This window comes from Narcine bancroftii, chromosome 12 (assembly GCF_036971445.1).
Source record: "Narcine bancroftii isolate sNarBan1 chromosome 12, sNarBan1.hap1, whole genome shotgun sequence".
NCBI lineage: Eukaryota > Metazoa > Chordata > Chondrichthyes > Torpediniformes > Narcinidae > Narcine > Narcine bancroftii.
This window is the reverse complement of record NC_091480.1, coordinates 75,798,259-75,819,041: the sequence shown is the minus strand read 5'-3', so window position 1 is coordinate 75,819,041 and position 20,783 is coordinate 75,798,259. Positions and strand designations below refer to the sequence as shown.

At 44.0% G+C, this 20,783-nt stretch overlaps 1 protein-coding gene across 7 annotated transcripts in view; it reads right to left on the bottom strand.

The window, feature by feature from the left end:
• Window positions 1-884: 884 nt before the first annotated feature.
• The window catches only part of LOC138747573 (SH3 and cysteine-rich domain-containing protein 2-like), a 102,408-nt gene continuing 82,509 nt past the window's right edge, over window positions 885-20,783 (bottom strand). For 6 of the 7 annotated variants that reach the window (XM_069906908.1, XM_069906906.1, XM_069906909.1 and 3 more), the window contains 7 exons: window positions 19,737-19,849; window positions 18,186-18,264; window positions 17,375-17,436; window positions 11,366-11,463; window positions 7,597-7,648; window positions 3,973-4,110; window positions 885-2,269 (listed from right to left, as the gene is read on the bottom strand). In XM_069906908.1, coding sequence (XP_069763009.1) covers window positions 2,171-2,269; window positions 3,973-4,110; window positions 7,597-7,648; window positions 11,366-11,463; window positions 17,375-17,436; window positions 18,186-18,264; window positions 19,737-19,849 — 641 coding nt within the window. In that variant the 3' untranslated portion in view covers window positions 885-2,170. Of the gene's footprint in view, window positions 2,270-3,972; window positions 4,111-7,596; window positions 7,649-10,464; window positions 10,961-11,365; window positions 11,464-17,374; window positions 17,437-18,185; window positions 18,265-19,736; window positions 19,850-20,783 lie in introns of those variants that run through there. The other variant, XM_069906913.1, reaches the window with a different exon arrangement.

Sequence of the window (20,783 nt, the reverse complement as noted above, 5' to 3'; positions counted from 1 at the left end):
AATTTAGTCGATAGAACACTGCAGCACACAAAACAGGCCCCTTCGGCCCTTCTAGTCTGTGCCGAACTACTTTTCCGTGTGGTCCCAGTGACCTGCACCATCTATACCCCTCCATACCTCTCCCATCCATGTACCTGTCCAAATTCTTCAAAATGTTAAAATTGAGCCCGCATTCATCACTTCAGCTGGCAGCTCTTTCCACACTCCCATCACTTTCTCCTCATGTCCTTGCTAAACTTTTCCCCTTTCACCCTTAACCCATGTCTTCTGGTTTGTATCGCACCTGCCCTCAGCGGAAAAAGCCGACCTACATTTACTCTGTCTATCCTCCTCATCATTTTAAATACCTCCATCAAATCTCCCCTCATTCTTCTACGCTCTAGGGAATAAAGTCCTAACCTGTTGAACCTTTCCCTGTAACTCAGTTCCTGAAGCCAAGGCTTTGTTTGTTGTTTCAAACTTTGTCTTTGCTGTTGCCAGAACCAGCATCATGTTGAGGCACCCAGCAAACAAAGAGGAGGAGGAGCCTTCCTTCTGGCTGTCCCAGCTAACGCTGGAGATGTGTCCCAATAATGGCTTAAGGTTTAACCTTGCATGGCCTGTGGACAGCGAGTGGAATGGGCAGCCCCAAGGGATGAGATCTCCTCTCCCCTCAAATGAAAACAAAATGGATCGGAGGGAAAAGTCTCCACACAGCGGATGCTGCTGTACAAGATAACTCGTGTTAAAACGACTTCCTGAATTTCTATCTAAACTGTAGATTTTGACCTATACTCACTGTATAAGACTGCCCCCAAGTCTGGCACTTACCGGTGACCAGCGGAATGATGCTGCTGGGCACATTTAATATACTAATTCACTATATTTAAAATGCAAATTACCCATTAAAGGTTTAAATTTTATTAGCATATTTTAAAATATATCACCCATCGGCTCCTTTAACAAGCTGTTTATAGCCTGGACAGAACTGACAGCAGTTGGACTGGGTGGACAAACCCCATGGGGGAGCGTTGAGACTTTGCTGTGAAGTTTCAGATTTTAAAGTTGGCGTACAAGATAACCCTGGTTTTGGGGTGAAATGTTTAATGTTCAAGGATGGTCTTCTACGCAAGCATATACGGGGAATTACAATGTTTAAAAAGGCATCTGGGCAGCTACTGGAATAGGCAAAGAGTAGAGGGATCATGGACCTAATGCAGGTAAGTGGGACTAGCATCAAGGCCAGCATGGACAAGGTCGGCCATTTCTATGCTGTACAACTCTCTGATTCTATCTCTCACCATGAGGCTTAATGTGAAAGTCAAGCAACCACCAAAAGCAGATGGGACTCTTGGAAAATTATGCCTTTAAGGGGATCCAAGGTACAATTTTAATGAAGGCCAGACAGAAGCAAATCCGGAGAAGGTGGCCACCCCATTCTCTTCCACCCTCACTGAATGTCGGTGAGGAGTAATCCCTGGACTTAGGGCAGAATTTGGACCAGCCATAATCAAATTTAATCAAGGAGGTGAAGTATCCAGGGCCGAAGGTTGTGACCTAGCCACAACCCCTAGCCTCTCCTGTTGCACCCATCCTGTTCCTCCAACCACACAGTCGGATTAAATTCTTGACACGAAGCAGGAAGGGTTTACACTTGGTGTGAAAGTGATTGATACTTCCAATTGATTACCACCAACCTGACATTATCACAGAGCGCCAGATAGGCCAACATTTTAACAAGTCAAAAGTTCCAAAAATATTGGAGAAGACGACAAGATTGACGTGAATAAATGGGGCAACTGTGTGCAACTTATTCAGTACACTGGCAAGACAATGGACAAATAGCGAATAGCTTCAGGAACTATCTGGTGCTTGTTAAATGCATCATGTCCTGGGGATGGGCGGACCACAGAGTGAAAGCTGCTGCAAACTGTCCCTGACCATCACTTCAGCAAAGGTCAAGTCAGAGAGTGTTCAACTCTCATCCCACGAGTTGGAGAAGGCCGTGACAAAGTGTGTTTATCGGACCAGGATCACTGTCTGGATTACACTGATCTTCTGCCTTCAGATGTGGTGTGGTGGTGAAGAGAGACAGACAGGACAAGTGAGCTTAATGCAGGTACATTATCTCCTGCATATATTCCATCTGGAGGAAGTGGTGACCGTGCTTCGTGTGGAGGGTAAAAAAAAGTCAGATTTCATTCAGAATGTCTGCTGGCACAACTCCTCTTTTCTTGCCACTGCACACCTTGACAAACCCATTGGTTTCCTCCTGTCTCCCGACACAAATCTGAAAAACACAACGGGGTTTATTCAGCACTTCCGGTATGGAGAAGCCTCACGGGTGCACTCCTGAGTTAGGCTCAGCATCTACCCTGTCACATCAAGGTAATACTCTGCTTGGCCTACCTAGTTAGGATCCCAACCAATCTCCAGCAACTAAACGCAAACCCTCCCTCCAACACCATGACTCAAACAACTCTCACCGCACCCCCCATCGCCCCCAAGTTTGACCCGCCTTCCTCTGCCCATTCGGCTGTGATAGGAGTGTAAAAGAAACTTCTTCGAAGTGTATAAAACATGCAAAATCTTTTCTCCCGCACAATAGAATTGTTCTCAGTGATGGGTCACACACACCACGCTGGCCCACATGAGACAGCACGTTTTCTGGGAATCAAGTCATGAGAATGTTGGTTTTGCAACATGGAACTCAACCACCAGATATGGAATGGTCAAAGATCTGAGAATGAGACAGGAAGAAAATAGATTAGCAGCTGAACAAAAGGGAATTCAAATGCTTTTAAGCAAAGCATACAGAAGCCTGGCTCCTTTGATTCTACAAAGTTTTTCAATCTGTAATCTGGCTGTGAATTTTTATTCATTTTTTTCTCTTCCTTTTGTATCTATTATTTTTTCTTCTCTTAGTGCGGTCATGTTAATTAATATAAATATGCATGTATAATGTGAAAAATGTACCAAAATTCAAGCTCAAAGTAGGGGGTCGCATTATACACGCATATTTACGGCAGGTCAAATCGGGCGGACGAAAGGGGGGGGGGGTCGTATTATACATGGGGGTAAAATTTTTCTCAATTTTTCCCCTCAAAAATGGGGGGTCGCATTATATTTGAAATGCATTATACATCTAATAATTATTGCTTTAATTTTAATTTTTGTGTTTAATCATAATGAGAATTGTCCTTCATTATGTTTTTGGATAATTTTCAGGACTCGCTACAAGTGGGATAAATGTTCACATTCTAGGAGAGATCCAAATGATTGATTAATATAATTGTTTTAATTTTTTAATATTTTCTTTTATTAGTCCTCCCAACCAGTTTCTGCATAGATCTGTTCTTTGATCATTACCTGTGATGTGAGACATGGAAGAAAGCCTCTACTTCCTCAGGAGTTTGCGGAGGAGCTAGTGGAGTTGTTCAAGTGAACCGGTACGGACTTGAAGGGCCGACGTGGCCTGTTTCCGTGCTGTAAACGGTTATATGGTTATATGCATATTTCTTCTTTGGCTTGGCTTCGCGGACGAAGATTTATGGAGGGGTAATGTCCACGTCAGCTGCAGGCTCGTTTGTGGCTGACAAGTCTGATGCGGGACAGGCAGACACGGTTGCAGTGGTTGCAAGGGAAAATTGGTTGGTTGGGGTTGGGTGTTGGGTTTTTCCTCCTTTGTCTTTTGTCAGTGAGGCATATTTACAGTAGATTTAAATTGCTGTTCGTCTGATTAATGGACCTGCGATGCCTCCATACGAGATGTTCACTGGTCTGCACACAAAACAACCTCCATCACTGCATCCTGCATATGTGACCATAAAATATGAACCAGTGGCTTATCCCTGACATATTTCCTTCTCTAGCATATGGTGGTCAACTGGAGTCTTTTCTGTATCTCCCGAGATCTTCTACTCAAGGATTTATGGGAGGATGCTGCTGTCGAGCATGGCTCAGCTCCATTCTCATTTTCAAACATTAACTGACCTGCAGTTCCTTCAAGGGCAACTGCCCTTGCTCTTTGCTGCCTTGGAACGAACTGTTACACTGCCAGACTCTCTCTCCAGGTCGGATGCGCTGAACGAAATTGGCAGGAAAAAATCCCACTCGGTCCCCGATTTTACCCTGAAACAAGGCAGAAGAGAGATGCCCAAAAGGTTCCTTGTGAAGGTCGCACAACACATCAAACAGCAGTTGATCTATTACAGAGAGAGAGAGAGAGAACTACACATGGATTCTCCATTACTGTCCAACACAGCATAGATTGGTCCAATAGCAAAGGCACTTTCTTATCACAGCATTCATGGCATCAACTAAATGAGGCAACCAAGTCTCACCGTGTGAAATTACTTCTCAATAGTAATGACTGGGTGGCAATAGCAATGAATGTGACTGTCTCACAGCTCCAGCACCCTGGGTTTGATCCCGACTTTGGGTGCTGTCTGTGTGATCACCCAACATGGAGTTCCTGTGAGTGCTAGGATTTCAGTTCTCATCCTAAAGACGTGCTGGTGGGTTAATTGGCAAGTTACTTTTGGTAATGGGTAACTGGAAAAGAGCGAGAGAAGCATTGATGGGCACGCCAAAAGTTACAGAGGGAGAATCAAGTGGTCAGGTGGTGGGGCTTCTCTGCTGAGAACTAGCATGGACTGAATGGACCAACAGCCTTCTGCTTACAGAGTCGTTTGAAGGAGGCATCTTTGGCACTCACTGACTTAGTCACCAGTGGCATAGAATTCACCACCTAATTCTGCAGGGGCAGTTCCTGGACACTGGCAACCGATGAATAATCACTCTACATTAGTCCCTCAAAGTGTGTGTCATCTTCAATTAACCCAGGCTCAGTGGATAAAGGTTAAAAGTTACTTTAATTGTCACATGTAATTATATAATAAAATGTGATGTACACGATATAGTTCAACCTTTGTCTGTCAAAGGCCAAAGAGTCGTCATAAGCATTGCCCGGTGCCCCTAACGATAGGAGAAAGAGAAACAAAAGAGAGCCCTTTCAGAGTCACTGAGTGTCCGTGGGTTCGCCTCCAGCGCTACCGCGGCCTCTGCAGCCGCAGTCTCCTGTTCAAACCATTGGCAGCCAGAGCTCCAGGTCCAAACCTCCGACACATTCACGAAGCTTTGGTTGTCATCAGTGGCGTAGCTAAGGGGAGCGACATTTTTCAAAAGTGGCACCTTCCTCCTCCCCGGGTCTGACACCGCTGCAACCCCCCCTCCCCCGCTCTGGTCTGACACTGCCATCACCCCTCCTCTCCCACTCCAGTCTGACACTTCCACCACTGCTACCCACCCCTGCTCTGACGCCGTCCAAAAAAAAAAATCAGTGCGGCTATGCCCCAGGTTCTCATCCGAGTTATTAGTTTCGGCGCCAATCCAATGAGGATAAAAATGTGTAGGGACTATGTCAGTGAGGTAAAGGAGGAGTGCAGCACTACCAGCTGTGGTAAACTGGGAACAAAAATCTGCATCACACATTGAAGAGCGAGGGAATAATTTCTGGTGCTCACGTGAACTGCAGAACAATCAACATCACCAAAATAGATTAAACACGAAAGAATGTAGGGGCTGGAATCTGCAGCAAAGATCTTTGCTCATCCTTTGATGGAGGGCTCAAGCCTGAAATGTCGGTTATGGCAACTTTACCTTTGCCACATGAAGTACACTGCGTTTCTTCAACAATGTATTTTTACTGCAGCAAAAACAAACTGGTTTTAGGACTAATCCAGGGTCTCGACCTGAAATGTCGATCATCCTGTGTCTCCACAGATGCTGCTTTGCCACTCTGAATTTCTGCAGCAGGTTTGTTCTCTGCTCATTGGAATAAATTATGCAGAGAGGATCAGAACCTTTGGAGTGGGAGCACATTGTGTGAAAAAAAAATCAAACTAGGGTTACAACAGCGATTGCACAAAATGCTGAAAATACGGAGCCCGTCAGGCTTCTCCTTGAGATCCAGAGTCAAAGAGTTAACATTACAGGTCAACAATTAACCTGAACTTTAAAATGGTTTCTCCCTCCATAGTTGCTGCCTAACCTATTGAGTATTCTCCATTGTTTTTCATTTTATTTTCAGCAGTTTCAGGTCATCTCAGCACCCCAGGGAATAATGGCACCATGCAAACACCAGCTGATGGGCGGGGACAGAACAATTAAAAAAAAAATTGGACATACAGCACAGTAACTGGCCATTTCGGCCCACGAGTCTATGCTGCCCAATTCACACCCCATTAATGCTGCCCAATTCACACCCCATTAATGCTGCCCAATTCACACCCCATTAATGCTGCCCAATTCACACCCCATTAATGCTGCCCAATTCACACCCCATTAATGCTGCCCAATTCACACCCCATTAATGCTGCCCAATTCACACCCCACTCGGCGACTCTGCGGGAACTCTCTCTCTAGTGTTTCTCTTTCTGTAAGAGGCACCGGGTGACACTAATGATGACTCTGGCAGGCAGAAGGCTATTTCGTGTAATATAACATGTTCAATGCTATTACAGGACAATAAAGAAATCTTCAATGAACTCTTACATATTTCAACCATAGGGAAAAAAATCCATTGGCATCCTCACCCTCTTCCTGGCATTAGACGTTGACTGATGCTTTTTGACTAAAAAACTTGGTCAGATTGATATGTGACTACAGCCAAATGACCAGGCACATGATTTAGCAGCTCACTACATTTGACTTTTATGCACACTGGTAGAATATGAAGTGATTTAAAAACTGTTACATGTATGAGTGGGTTTGGAGAATACCAGCCCTTCCTGATTCAGATGCATCAAAGTACGAGCACTCAGTGGAAGGACTCCCCAAAACCATCTCGGGGAGAATGGGAATGCGGAATAAATGCTGAGCTCGAAAGTGACATCACATCTCCATGGAGGCAAGGATCAACTTTAGTCGTCCATTAAACTCAGAATCAGGGCATGTGCCTTTGGTAGCATGGCCTGGGTGGTGGGGGTCCTTAAATATAGAGGCTGCTTTCTTAAGACGCAACCTCTTGTAGATGGTGCTCGTGATGTTGTAGGACAAGTTAACAACCCTCTGGAGTTTATTCTTGTCCTGAGCTTTTGCAGCTCCAAACTAGACAATGATACGACCAGCCAGAATGTTCTCCACAGTACACCTGTAGAGGTCCTCGAGAGTCTTCGGTGACATCCTGAATCTCCTCAGACACCTCACCAAGTCTAGCCGCTGACGAGCCTTCTTGGTGATTGCATCAACATGGAGGCTCCACGACAGTTCCTCGGAGATGTTGACAACCAGGAACTTGAAGTCCTTGACCCTCTCCACTGCTCAGTCCTCATCGAGGACTGGGTCGTGTTCTCCTGACTGCCTCCTGAAGTCCACAATCATCTCCTTGGTTTTGCTAATGGCGACAAATTTTTTTTATAAAAGTCGTTGCTTTATTTATACATCAGAACTTGTAGGCTACGTTAAGGAAATGATCCAGCAATAAAATGGCTGTTTAGATCCATAAAACTAACACCATCTTCCTTATTCCTCTACTGGCTTGTTTGTGCAGAAGCTCCTGAATATTTATTGAAAAGGCTGACAGCTTAATTTGAGAATAAGCCATCTGATATTTACCTTCCACCAGTCTTCATTGGAGTCATCCGTGACCACAATCCTGTCTCCTTGCCTGATAAAATAATAACGAGATTATTAAAAGATGCCTCAAGCTGGTGCAGCTTCATATTCACTTCAAATCTTCCAGAAATGATGCACATTGCCAGGCTGTTAAAATAATTGGGCAGGGCACCTGGCTTTTCATTCAAGGTGTCAGTGTTAACACATTGGTGGGTTGGGAAGCAGACATCTACACGGGCCAACATACTGGCACCTTTTGGGACAATTCCGTCATCAGTCCCATTCACCCACATTTTCCCCACTCTCTCTCTCTCTCTCAAACCTTTTTACTCCCAATTAGGAGCCATCGATCACTTCAGTTTTTATCTCTACCCCCAATGGAAAATGGATTACCAATGTCTGTATTAAAAGTATTCATTCGCCTCCCCCCACTCCCCACTCCCATTATATGCCCGTCTCACATTTGAAATAACTTTAAAAAGGGAGGTTTTTTTTTCAGGATTTGGAAAGGTCAGCAGTTACAGCTCCTCCAAAATTCCCCTTGAACTGTGGCATGTTAGGCCAAAGCAGAGCTCAGCCACATTGGAGTCACCAGCCATGGATATTAGTGAACCCAGTAGGACCATTTGTTTTCTTTTGAATCTGAGATTATTAACCAAACTTGAATTCGACAGCAGGATTTCAACTCTGGTTTCTGGATTGTTACTCGAGGTCTCTGGACTATTAATCCAAACATTTAACTGCACTGTGACAACCACAGAGAGTTTGAGTTCATTAGTGGAGAGACTAATAGTCTTTTTTACACTGTGAACATTTTTCTGCATCTGGAGTCTCTTGTAAAAAGTTTCTTTGGCCGGCTAGCAGCAGTTCCCTAATGGCTGGTGAACACCCATTTCCCCCATTCAAACCAATTTTTGCACTCTTGTCCTCTTTCAAGAGGAGGCCATTCAGCCCATTGGATCCATGTTGGAGAGCATTTCCTCTCTATTTCCCTCAAGCCCTGCAACTTTTCTCATCGTTCTTAAAAACTCCACTTCAATTCTTTGACACTTACCTGCACAGCAGTCAACATCTTTGGGAAATGGAGTGGAACTAGAGTACCTGTGGGAAACCCGCGTGGCCACAGGAGGAGCATGCAAACTCCACACCTGGGATGTGGATCAAACCAAGCTCCCTGGAGCCAAAAGGCAGCAGCACTAACTGCTGCACTAGATTTTGGTCTTTAGTTGTTGGAGAAATTGCAAAGATTTACGGGAAAATTAAACAAACACCCGCAGTCACAGAATACACAGAAAACTTAAATAAACTGGAGAACCATGGGTCTGGCACAAATGAGGAAATAAAGTTAATTAATATTAGTTTCAAATAAAACTTAAAATAGCAGATGCTTTTGATAGCTACTTCCAAATTTTTTTTATATAGGTTCTGGAATAGTTCAGATTGGAGAGCTTCAATCCTGATCCCACTCTCAAATATGAAGAGGAGAGATCTGTTACCTTGACACCAGTAGTTAAAATCTAAGATAAAGGAGGTCATATCAAGACCATTGGAAGGTAATAATATGAGTGAATAGAGCCAACAAGGATTTATGTAAAGGAAAATATAAATTTCCCTTCATAAGCTCTTGCTTGGTTGGCTTTCTAGATTTATTTAGATTATGAAAGAGATATGGCAGAACTAAAGGACTTGGTGCATTTGAGATTTAGAAACAAAGTTCAGAGTACATCACATACAACCCCGAGATTCTTTTTCCTGCAAGCCAATTTTGCCGAGGTTGGAAAACCAGATTAAAGCACAGGGAATTGAGCTTAAAGTACTGGTATGGAGAGCAATTTGGTTAACAGATAGAAAACAAAGGAGTAAGTGGATCCTTCTTAGGCTGCCAATGCGTCCTGACCTCAATACGAATGGATGCTTGTTGAATGAAATATGACTGAACAAAAATGGGCTGATGTGCCATATGTATTCTTTTTAGTTTTGAGAAACTTGAAATTGACTGGGAACTGAAGAATCTGCTATCATAGATTCCCAACAAACAGAGCCAAGGTCATAGCTTACTCGTTTGATTTCTTGACCAAAATTCTATGGTAAGCTGCATGCGGAATTCGCGAGTCTTTAAACAGGTCTTCATAAGATGCTGATAAGCTCAGAATGACTCGCAGAGACCGCAAAAGCAGCACAGCACAGGCACAAGATCCATTCCTTCAGGCACCCTCTGTCGTAGCAAACAATCATCTGCTCACCACCCCCCCCCGCCTCATCGGTTACTTCAGAACCCACAAAATGGGAATGGAAGCAGTAATCTTCAATGGCAATGACTAATGGCTTGGTCAAAACAATGTGGGCAACGTAGCTGTCCAAGTTAGACCCAAAATAATAAATAACAAAGCACATGTCACCTAGTTAGCTCCAGTTACCACGAGATAAGATGGCTATAGCATTTCATAATAGATCGTGTTATGTCTTGGTAACTGGGAACAAATAATTTCTACGACAGGCTTCAGAAATGATTGACCGTTGCAAGACAGAGAGTGGCACATCACACATGATGTAATCCGTTAACTACCTGCCTTTGACTCATGACATTGGCAGAGCAGGAGTCAAAGACCAGGGACAATGGTCAAGGACTCAACTGGTAGGTCGCTACAAAGGCAAGGTCTGGATAGTGAGAATAGAACAGGGATGTCTTATGAGAACACGCCCTCACCGTGTGCAGCTTTGGTCTCCTCAACTGAAGAGGCATCTTCTTGCTTTTGAGGAAAGCATGGTGAAGGTTCATTGGACTGATTTTTAAGATGGCAAGACAGATTTAGGTTTAGATTAGATTTATTTTCAGAGTATAAACATTTCATCACAGACAACCTCGAGATTATTTTTCCCTGCACAAAAAAAAATCTGTACACAAATGTACACATGTAAACAAACTGACTGAATAAAAAGAGCACAGGTAAGAGTCCTTAAATGAGTCCCTGATTGAGTTTGTCATTGAGAAGTCTGACGGTGGAGGGGTTGCAGCTGTTCCTGCACCCGGTGGTGCGAGTCTTGTGGCACCTACACCTCTTTCCCGATAGCCGCAGCAAGAACAGGAGGATGTGGATCCTTGATGATTGCTTCTGCTCCCCGATGGCAGTGCTCCCTGCAGCTGTCCTTGATGGCGGGGACTGTCTTGCCTGTGATGCCCTGGGCTGTGTCCGCTACCTTTAGGAGAGCTTTACGCTCAGGGGTCTTGGTGTTCCCAGTTCAGACCGTGATGCAGCCGGTCAGCACACTTTCCGCCACACCTCTGTAGAAATCTGCCACTGGTCTTCGATGTCATCCCTCTGAATACATTCTGAAACCATGCACTCTGTGGCAACTTGCCTTCCTGTTGGAGCAAGGGCTTTTAGAAATTAAAAAAAAATGGCTAAGCTGCAGAATTCCTAGTTTGGATTCGAAAGTGTGCTGAGTTTATGAGTATAACACCATGATATTTCTTGACTCTGTCCTCACAAGGAGGGACGGTTTCAGTCACTCTGGGATAATAATAATTGCTCCTGGGATGTTTACAAGGCACTAGCATAACAAGATCTCGATTAGAGAAACAAGTGACTGCAAGTTTACCTAACATTCTTCAGGAATTCAATTGAAACAGGGAGTCAGTGTAGCTACAGAGCCAATTACCTGCACCATCCAAAGCCTGGGTAATGAGGAAATTGAACGGGTATTTTCATATTACTCCTCCCAACTGTTTGCCATTTCATTACAAAATGAAGCTGAAAGGTTTACTTACTGTAGCCCCAGGTCGTTTTGCTCTTGCGGTACAAACTTGTAGAGTGCAACGTACGTGTGCATCTGCATCATGTCTTTCCGGACAGAGGGCTTCCTGACCTGTAGGGCAGGCAGAAGGCGAGCCTTCAAACAGATGACAAGATGGATCATTTCTCTTTCACCCAATTTCTCTTTCTTGGATGCTTCCCGACCTGCTGAATTTGTGATTTTAACGTGGGAATAGTATTGACACAGTACTTCTCTGGGAGGACCTCCTTCAGCTCCACAGCACATTTCTACACAGTGCCCACTGTTGAAAAGCATGAAACATGCCCGCTCCAAACACGAACCAATGACATTTTAGGTGATTTCCGACACAGTTCCATGTTTGGCTTTGCCTTTTTTCGGCACAATCAGATAAGGGGGGGGCGTGTGTGTGGAATGGTGGAGTTCAGTGGGACAAGGCAGAAAATAGTTCAGCACACACTATAAGGGCTGAAGGGAATTTTCTGTGCTGTAATATTCTATGGTTTTATCACCTACTAAAAATCAAATCCAAATCTTTCCAATAATCTCTCCTTTATGCAGCTCCTTAAACCCCCCCACCTACTTTGGCCAAGTTCTCACTCTTCTGTCCTAACTAATGCTTGAATGAACAAAGGTTATAGCTATATACACAAGTACAATGTACAGATGCAATAAAAGTCTTGCTTGCTGCAATTTCCCAGATACATAAATGACACTAACAGCATTTTCAATACAATTAGAGGGGAAAGAACTTCACTTCACGACTGCACATCCTGAGATCGAAGTGGGCAAGGCTAAAGGCCACTATTATGTCAACCTCTATCGAGAGCATCTTGGCCGGCTGCATCACTGTGTGGTACAGTTGCTACAGAGAAATGGATTGGAGGTCAATCCACAGGACCATAAGAGTGGCAGAGAGGAGCACTGGAGTCTCCCCCACCCCCCCAATCAAAATGATCAACCAGGATCATTGAGGACCCCTTTCACCCTGCACACAGCATCTTTTAGCTGTTCCCGTTGGGAAAGAGATCCAGGAGGATCAGAGCCAGCACCATTAGGATGAGGAACAGCTTCTTCCCACAGGCAGCGAGAATACTGAACGACCAAAGGAATTGCTCCTACTAACTACTCGAGAATCTCATATTTGTGAAACAATATTTATTTATTTATATGAATACTTGTCCTGCATATGTATTATTTGTCTGTGTGTGTGTAATATCTGGTTTGTGTGTCTGCGTATATTGCACTGAGGACTAGACAACGTTGTTTCGTCAAGTTGTGCTTGTGTAATCAGATGACAATAAACTTAACTTGAAAATAATAAATAAATTTAGACATACAGCATGGTAACAGGCCCTTTCGGCCGACGAACCCGTTCTGCCCAAATACTCCCAATTGACTGACAACCCCAGGTATGTTTTGAACGGTGGGAGGAAACTGGACCCCTGGGGAAAGCCCACAAGGACACAGGGAGAACGTACAAACTCCTTACAGACAGTGCTGGATTTGCACCCCAGTCCTGATTACTGGCGCTGTAACAAAAAAAACAGAAACTGACAAAAAGGAAGAGAAAAAAAATTGCATTTGGCCTTTAGTGCAAAACTGAGCTGTTTCAGGAGTGCAGACAGATCTTTGGTGGTCTTGAAGTTAGGCTCAGGGCAGGACAGGGAGGCTGAAGAGCCTGATAAGTGTTGATTTAAAAAAAACCACATTCTTGAGCCTATAGAGGTTCAGGCTTCTGTATGACTGCTTGAAAGTAGTAGGGAGAAGAGGGGTGGCCAGGGGAAGCAAGTCTTTTCTGGTGTCCATGTCTGACATTTTCTGTTTGTATTTGACATTTCTTCTGCATGAGAAATTGAGAAAATTGGGGACAATTTTCTCACATCAGCCGCTGCTAGATGCCCATGTTCATTTTAAGCTCCATTAATTTTTCTACTGACAATTGTACTCTGTTTTGCTTACAATAACATTCTGCTTCGATTCTACAACCAGATGAAGCAGCAGAGAGTTTCATCATCAAATCAATGCAATTACTGCTTCTCCCCTAATCTGACTGGTGATGATGCTGTTCGAGAAATTTAATTACTTGGGTGTTCAAGCCTGTTTGTAGCAGGCTCGTGGTTATGCACCATGAAGTCTTGCGAAATGCAGTCTTTAACATAGATCAAAGGTGCCGAAACTCACTTCCTGATGAACCAGATAAAGATTTGTACATTAATGATGCAATAATATACAATTAAATGAGGGAAAATTTTCTTCACCCAGGATTATTAGAAGATTGCAGCCAGAAACAGGCCCTTCTAGCATGTGCCAAACTATAATTCTGCCTATTTCCACTGACCTGCACCCAGTCCATAGACCTCCATACTCCTCCAATCCTTTCTCTGACCGTAAGGGGCAATTTTTAAAAAGATTTAGACCTACAGGACTGTAACAGGCCAAATTCAGCCCTACAAGTCCGTGCTGCCCAATTTACACCCTATTAACCTACACCCTGGTACGTTTTTGAAGGATGGGAGAAAAACCGGGTCCCCGGAGAAAACCCACGGAGACACGGGCAAAATGTACAAACTCTTTACAGACAGCGTGGGTTTTGAACCCAGGTCCGCTGTAAAGGTGTTGTGCTAACCACTGCGTCAATTGTGCCACCCTATGCTAATGGAAAATCTTTGTCTGCTTTATTGCAGACTAAACACAATTTGGTGTATTATGACATTTCTGTTTTATTACATGACAATAAAGAGTCTCTGACCTAAGAAATCAACGGGGACGCGAAAGGGCAGAAAAATTGTGTTGTTGTGAAGTTCAGGTTTATTCACCCAGAATAGTAAAGCAAACTTTGAAGGGTAATATGGTGTGCTCCAACTTCACTTGTGTTCCAATTCCTGCTCTCAGCCCAAGCACTGTAAGAATGTGACTGAGGGGTTCTCTATTTCTACTAGGGAGTGAACAGGCCTACACAGACGCAGTTTTTAAGAGTCAGATTGCTTATTTAAAATAACGAAGATAAAGGCACAGAATCCCAGTTTGTACTCCCACACACCACTCCTTGGTGTGACATTGACAACCAGAGGCAAAATGATGTTAAGATGGTAGATTTTCCTTTTGGGAATGGAGGGATAGAAATGACTGTTTTCATCTCCCTTTTTCTGTTTTGCCCAGAGGTTGATTGGAAGGTGTAGCGCTCTCGTTTGCCTGCAGCAATGGAAACACTATCATTTTCACCCACTCTGTCTCACCCATAAAATCAATGGCTTCACCATGAGTGACAAAATTGCTACCTTTTTAGATCAAGCTGGTGATGGGGATTGTCAAATACATCATCTGAGTATTTAAGCCTGTCACTCAGGTCCTGTGAAGTCTCAAGAGTCCATACATTGATCAGAAGTCTGAGGGTCTCACCTACTAATAAGGGGGTACTCTTGGTGCACTGACAGCAGGCAGAAGGCAATTTTGTGTAATATTACGTGTTCTGTACTAATACGTGACAACAAAGGAATCTTGAATCTTCAAGTAAAGGAAATTCATTGGCTTAAGAACGTGGAGCCAAGGTTGACAACACCCCTCTGTATTTTACTCATGAGAAGCCACTCAGGTATAATGTGTGCCTTCCACATCATCAGCTGCCTTGCTGGATGCCATTTACCTGCCCAATGGCTCTGCCCTGCCTTCAACTTAAATTTTACATTTAGGCCTACAACACAGTAACAGGCCCTTTCCCCTACACCTCCCACTCCGCCCCCTCCCCCCAAGGCAGTGGGTTCAGACAACCCTTGGTGAAAAATTTCTTCAAAGGCTCTCAAAATGTTTTTCCCCTTACCCAAGGCTTTGTGACATCTCTTAAGGCTTCCAACTATCCACCGTTAGAACATAGAACATTACAGCCCTTCGGCCAACAATGTTGTGCCAACCTATATGAACCTACTCAAAAAAATGTAATTTTCCCTACCTCGTAACCCTCTATTTTTCTTTCATCCATGCGCCCAAGAGTGTTTTTAATGTCCCTGTTGTACCAGCCTCCTCCACCACCCCGGCAAGGCATTCCAGGCACCCACTGCTCTCTGTGAAAAAAAAACTTGCGCCTGACATCTCCCCTAAACTTTTCTCCCCTAGCTTTGTGAATATGTCCTCTGGTGTTTGCTATCTTGCCCTGGGGAAAACGTGCTGGCTGTCCACCCGAGCCATGTGGTGAATTCGGGCTCAATTTTAACACTTAAGAAACATTTGGACAGGTACCTGGATCTGGATGAGAGGGGTATGGAGGGACATGGAATGGGGACAGGTCAGTGAGACTAAGCAGAAATATAGTTTGCCACAGACTGGAAGGACCACAGGGCATTTTTTTTTTGTGCTGTAATGTTCTATGGTTCGATGTGTGCAGCCTTATTTGCAACCCTTATATCGTAGGCTTCTATTCTATGAATCTTCATCCCTCTTTTTTTCTCGAGTCACAGCTTCCTTCATTCTTTCTCAATGGTCCCCACCATTTGCCAAGGAGCCAGGTGTCTCGTCGTGCTCACTGCGCCATCAACCACCAGCACTCCGACTAGCTGTTGAGCAATAAACCCTGGGTCCAAAAATCCAGGTAAAACATTCCAACCCGTAAAAACCAGCATGAGACTTCCAGCGCAGGTAATTGTGGAGTTTATAAACAAGCAAAAGGAAGACCCAGACACAAATTTATTGGTTATAACTTGAATTGCGAGCAAATTGTCCCCTGGACAGATGACATTAGGCCTGTGTGTTTTCAGTGTGTTGCTCTAATTAGGAGCAAGATGAAAAGATCTTACTGACGTGCTCAGCAGTTAATGAACTCATTTGTGTGTTCACTGCTGGCAAAAGGAAGTTGCTGCAAACTTGCCCTCGATTGTCTCACTGCACATGGCTGGGCTACAACCCTTCCAGTTGAGCATTGCCTAACAAAGCTTTGCACGCCACAATTATTCTCAGGGGGTCACCAAGAAGCAGGACAAACCTGTTTGCAACCATGACGAACCTGATGACATCCTTGGCTGCTGAAGTAGAGTGGATAGGACGGATCCAATTCCCTTAGCAGAGAGGTCGATGGGCCAGGGTCAAAGAGTGAAACTAATTGGTGGAAGGAGTAGAAGGGAGGTGGAGGAGAAATTTTTTTTCACCCAGAGGGAGGTGTGGAAAGATTTTGCAGGCTAGCCTCCTGATCTAGGGAAGACGTTTTGGCAACAGTAGTGGCCAAACACACCAGGGATGCGGGTCAATCAGGTGTAATTGGACGGCACAAGCTCGTGGGCCACAAGGGCCTGTAACCAGGCTACCTGTCCATATTTAAAAAAAATATATATTAAAATTCAAAAAACTTAGTTAACCAGATTGAATTTTGGGATGTCAGATTTGGCATACAAATACAAATCACGTAAATTAGAGCTGTACTCTCTTCAGTTTAGAAGATCAGGAGATGATCATATATTGAAGTGCACAAAATTCTGAAGGGTGTTTTTGGAAAGGCTGACATAGATTCAATACCTCCACAGGCTGGGGTGTATATAACTCAAGAAGCTGGTCATTTAGGACAAAGATGAGAAGAGATCGCCTCACTCAGGTGGCATTGAAGAACTTGGAATTCCCACTCAGAATTCTGACAACTCGATTGGCAAGTATATTTAAAAAAAAACAGGAATTTAGATTTTCTTTTAGATATTAACTGAATCAAAGGGAATAAAGGAAAAGGACAATCACGAAGGGCTGAGTGGTCCTCACCTCATGTTCACTGGAACCTGTAAGACTTTGGGCCAAGGAGAGAGATATTGACAGCCCTTTTAAAGCCAGAATTGATATGATGGGGCAAATGGACTCCCAACAATCAGAAATTTGTACGATTCTAAATCGGGCTGGTGGATGATGCTACTTGCAAAGTCCCTTCACTCCCATATGTCCAACATTCTCCAAATGTCTGACCTGCTGAATTTCTCCAGTATTTGTGTGTTTTTTTTTCACTCCTCCAAATGTCTACATCATTTAGATTTACCTGAATGGACACAGAGCTCTCCCGTTTTCCTTCTGTTTCAACTGTCCCATTCTCCATAGGCACTTTCAGGAGAGAGGGAAAAAAAAAATCAGTGAGACTTTTTGGGGATTTAGAGAAGGAACCTTAGATCAAGCTAAACCAGCCCATGACAATAGTCGAGGCTCTAATTAAAGTTTATCGACAACACTGTAACTGGCAGAGGAAAAAGAGTTCTTCTGCAAACAGTCTACTCTAACATGAATACAACCATACAAAGTTGAAGGCAAAGAGCACAATTACTGAATATTGTGCAACTAATGAATCAGAAGTAATGTTGCCCTAAAGAATGGTTGTAAGGATCATTCAGGAGCCTGATGGCTACGAGGAAGAAACAATCCTAAAGCCTGTTGGTGCAGACGTTTACACTCCAGAAAACCTAGTGAACCTTTTTGCCAACCAAGGCCATTAACTGGATCACTGACATAGTGCAGATCGTCATGCCTGAATGAAAAGCAGCCTATCACTGAGATAAAGTGAGCTCAAAGTCCCAGATGGGAGACACTCTCGTGCCGCGCACAGAGGGAGAGAGCTTCAAGGTAATCAGGCAGTGTTGATGAACTGGTGTAACTACACCAGTCTTCTCAAGTAGGCACACCTGAGAGTTTTGGAAAGCAACAAGAGTCCACCCCAGCATTCCACCTGCCATTTACAGGAATAAAAGGGAATGATCCTCCCATCGGATCCAGGCTGAAGCCAGAGTTCAGGAAATGAAATTGATGGCCATATTTTCTGCCACAGTCACCAAAGCAGGTTCCATTAGCTGTTAACTCACCCATGTCCTTCGGTCTTTCACTGTCAGTAGAGCAACTGGTCCCGAGGTCTGGTTCTTCTTCAATGTCTCCATTATTAGCCTGTATTCAACAAAAGGAAATGGCATTGACTTAAATATGGAAGAATCAGCACCAGGAATAGGCCTCTCCAGCTCAGTGCAATCACAGTTGCTCTGATCCACCTTCCTCTCTGTTTCCTGCAACTTTCAATCCCCCACGGATCAAAAATCGGCCTTGACTCATCCTCCGAGATAAAGAATTCCAAAAACTTGCAACCCTATTTGAGAAAGAAACCCTCTTTATCTCCATCGCAAGTGGATGACCCCTTATTCTGAGGTGATGGCCTGTATTTGACAACTGGGGATGTGGTCTCTTAGTGGAATCTTGCATTTCCTTACATGACCTTCCCCAGTGCTGGCACCAACCTTGTGCCTCAATCTCAATTTAGAAGGGCAAAGAAATATAGATTGCAGTTCAAATCTTCCATGCGGAACCTTATCGAAGGCCTTACTGAAGTCCATATAGACAACATCCACTGCTCTACCCTCATCAACATTCCTAGTCACCTTCTCAAAACATTCAACCTTCCACGCACAAATCCAAGATGCTGGGGAATATCTGTGGGGTCAGGCAGCATCCATGGGAAGAAACGGCCAGTCAATGTGGTGGCTTAATAAAGAGTCTTGACCTGACACATTGAGCAACTATTTCCACCCATCGAATTCCTCCAGCAGCTCATCATTTGTTTAGCTTTACAAAGTGATTTGGAACACAAGAAATAGGATCAAGATAGGCCACCTGGCCCATTGAGCCTCCTCCACCATTCAGTAGATATTACATTTTAAGATACAATACCGTTGAATACTCTTCCCGCCCATGAAACCCAATTAACCTACCAACCTCAAATCTTTTGGGAGGTGGGAGGAAACCGGAGCGCTCAGAGAATTCCCACATAGGTCATGGGGAGAATGTACAAACTCCTTACAGACAGCACCAGATTCAAACTGGGTCGCTTGCATTGTAATGGTGTTGTGCTAACCCAGTGGTCTTCAACCTTGTTCTTTCCACTCACATCCCACTTTAAGTAATCCCTAGGCCCTCTGTGATTAGTAAGGGATTGCTTAAGGTGATATGTGAGTGGGACGGGATGGTTGAGAATCACTGCTCTAGACACAATTGTTACTGAAATATTTTGCTTGAGAAAAATTGTCATTGGCCCATTTCCTTTCAAGTTAGTAAACTGTGTCCATAACGAGTCAATTAGGTAGGATTAAAACAGTGATTTTCAGACTTACTCTTTCCACTCGCATCCCACTTTAAGGGATTACTTAAAGTGGTATGTGAGTGAAAAGAAAAAGTTTGAAAATCACCGTGCTAACCGCCTACCCTAACTGTGCTGTACCAGAGCAGGTCTGGCCCTGGACACATCTCCACCTCCTTCCTGCCCTTCCTCCCATCCCCCACCCCCTCCCCCCAACAAGCCTTAATTCTCCAACAATTCCAAAAATACATTGATCTAGGATGGGTAAAGCTGTATGATATTTCATAGTTACCAAATGCTTTGTTGGAGACTCCGAGAAACTCCCAAAACTTGACCTGCTCATCTGGGCAAGAGATGTCCCAAATCGGAGAGCTTCGTACACAGGGTCCACTTTACTGCTTGTGGCTTAACATAGGAGGGACAGATAGGCACATTAGACTGAAGCCAACACACGGAGCAATTTCTGTACTTTTTCATGTGGCAGACACTTCTCTCTTACTCAGTTACCCCTCTACCCTTTGCATTAATTTTCAGCACAGAGACTGGCTCTTTGAATCAACTTTCCAATCTGACCCGTATCCTGGTCTTCTCATCTAGTCCTGACATCCCACTCCCTCCCCCACTTAATTGTTTATCCACTTCCATTTTGTACATCATGGAATCTTCCACTTCCTTTCAGACAGCACCTCCAAAATTAAGAACTGCTCCTCACAGGAGCCAGCAATCAATGGCAAAGGTAGTCCATGCGGCCCATCAAACAGGTCCTCGCTCTTGGCCCACAATTCATTTCAGCTCTTCAAGTGTTCATTAAAATACTTTAGAAATATGGGGAGGGTTCTTATGGCCTCAAGGCAGTCAGGTCTCGAGCTCAAGACTTCTAGATTGGAAAACCTTTTTTCAACTCTCCCTTGATCAATTCAAATCTAAGTTTAATTTAATTTAAAAAATTTTTTTTAAGGAGACAGCATTTTCAACGAAGGTCGTACAGGGGCCACAGCACATTTAAGGGGGAAGCCACAAACAGAAATAATTTTTTTTAAATGTAGTCAATAGGTGGGAAGTATGGAAGAAATCAACTAAACGTGGGGGGGGGGGGGGGGCCGTAAACTTTGAGCAGAATCCTAAGGAGGCCATGGCCAAAAGTAAGTTGTGAATGGCTGCAATACAGCGCAAAGAATACCCTACCAATCCCTGAAACTCACACTGCACAATTACACCCAATAAACCTACCAATCCTGTAACATGGAAGGAAACCAGTGAAGTAATGGGAAAATGTACAAACTCCTTAAAGACAGTGGCACATTGGAACCCAAGTAGCTGGCACTGTAATTAGTGTTTT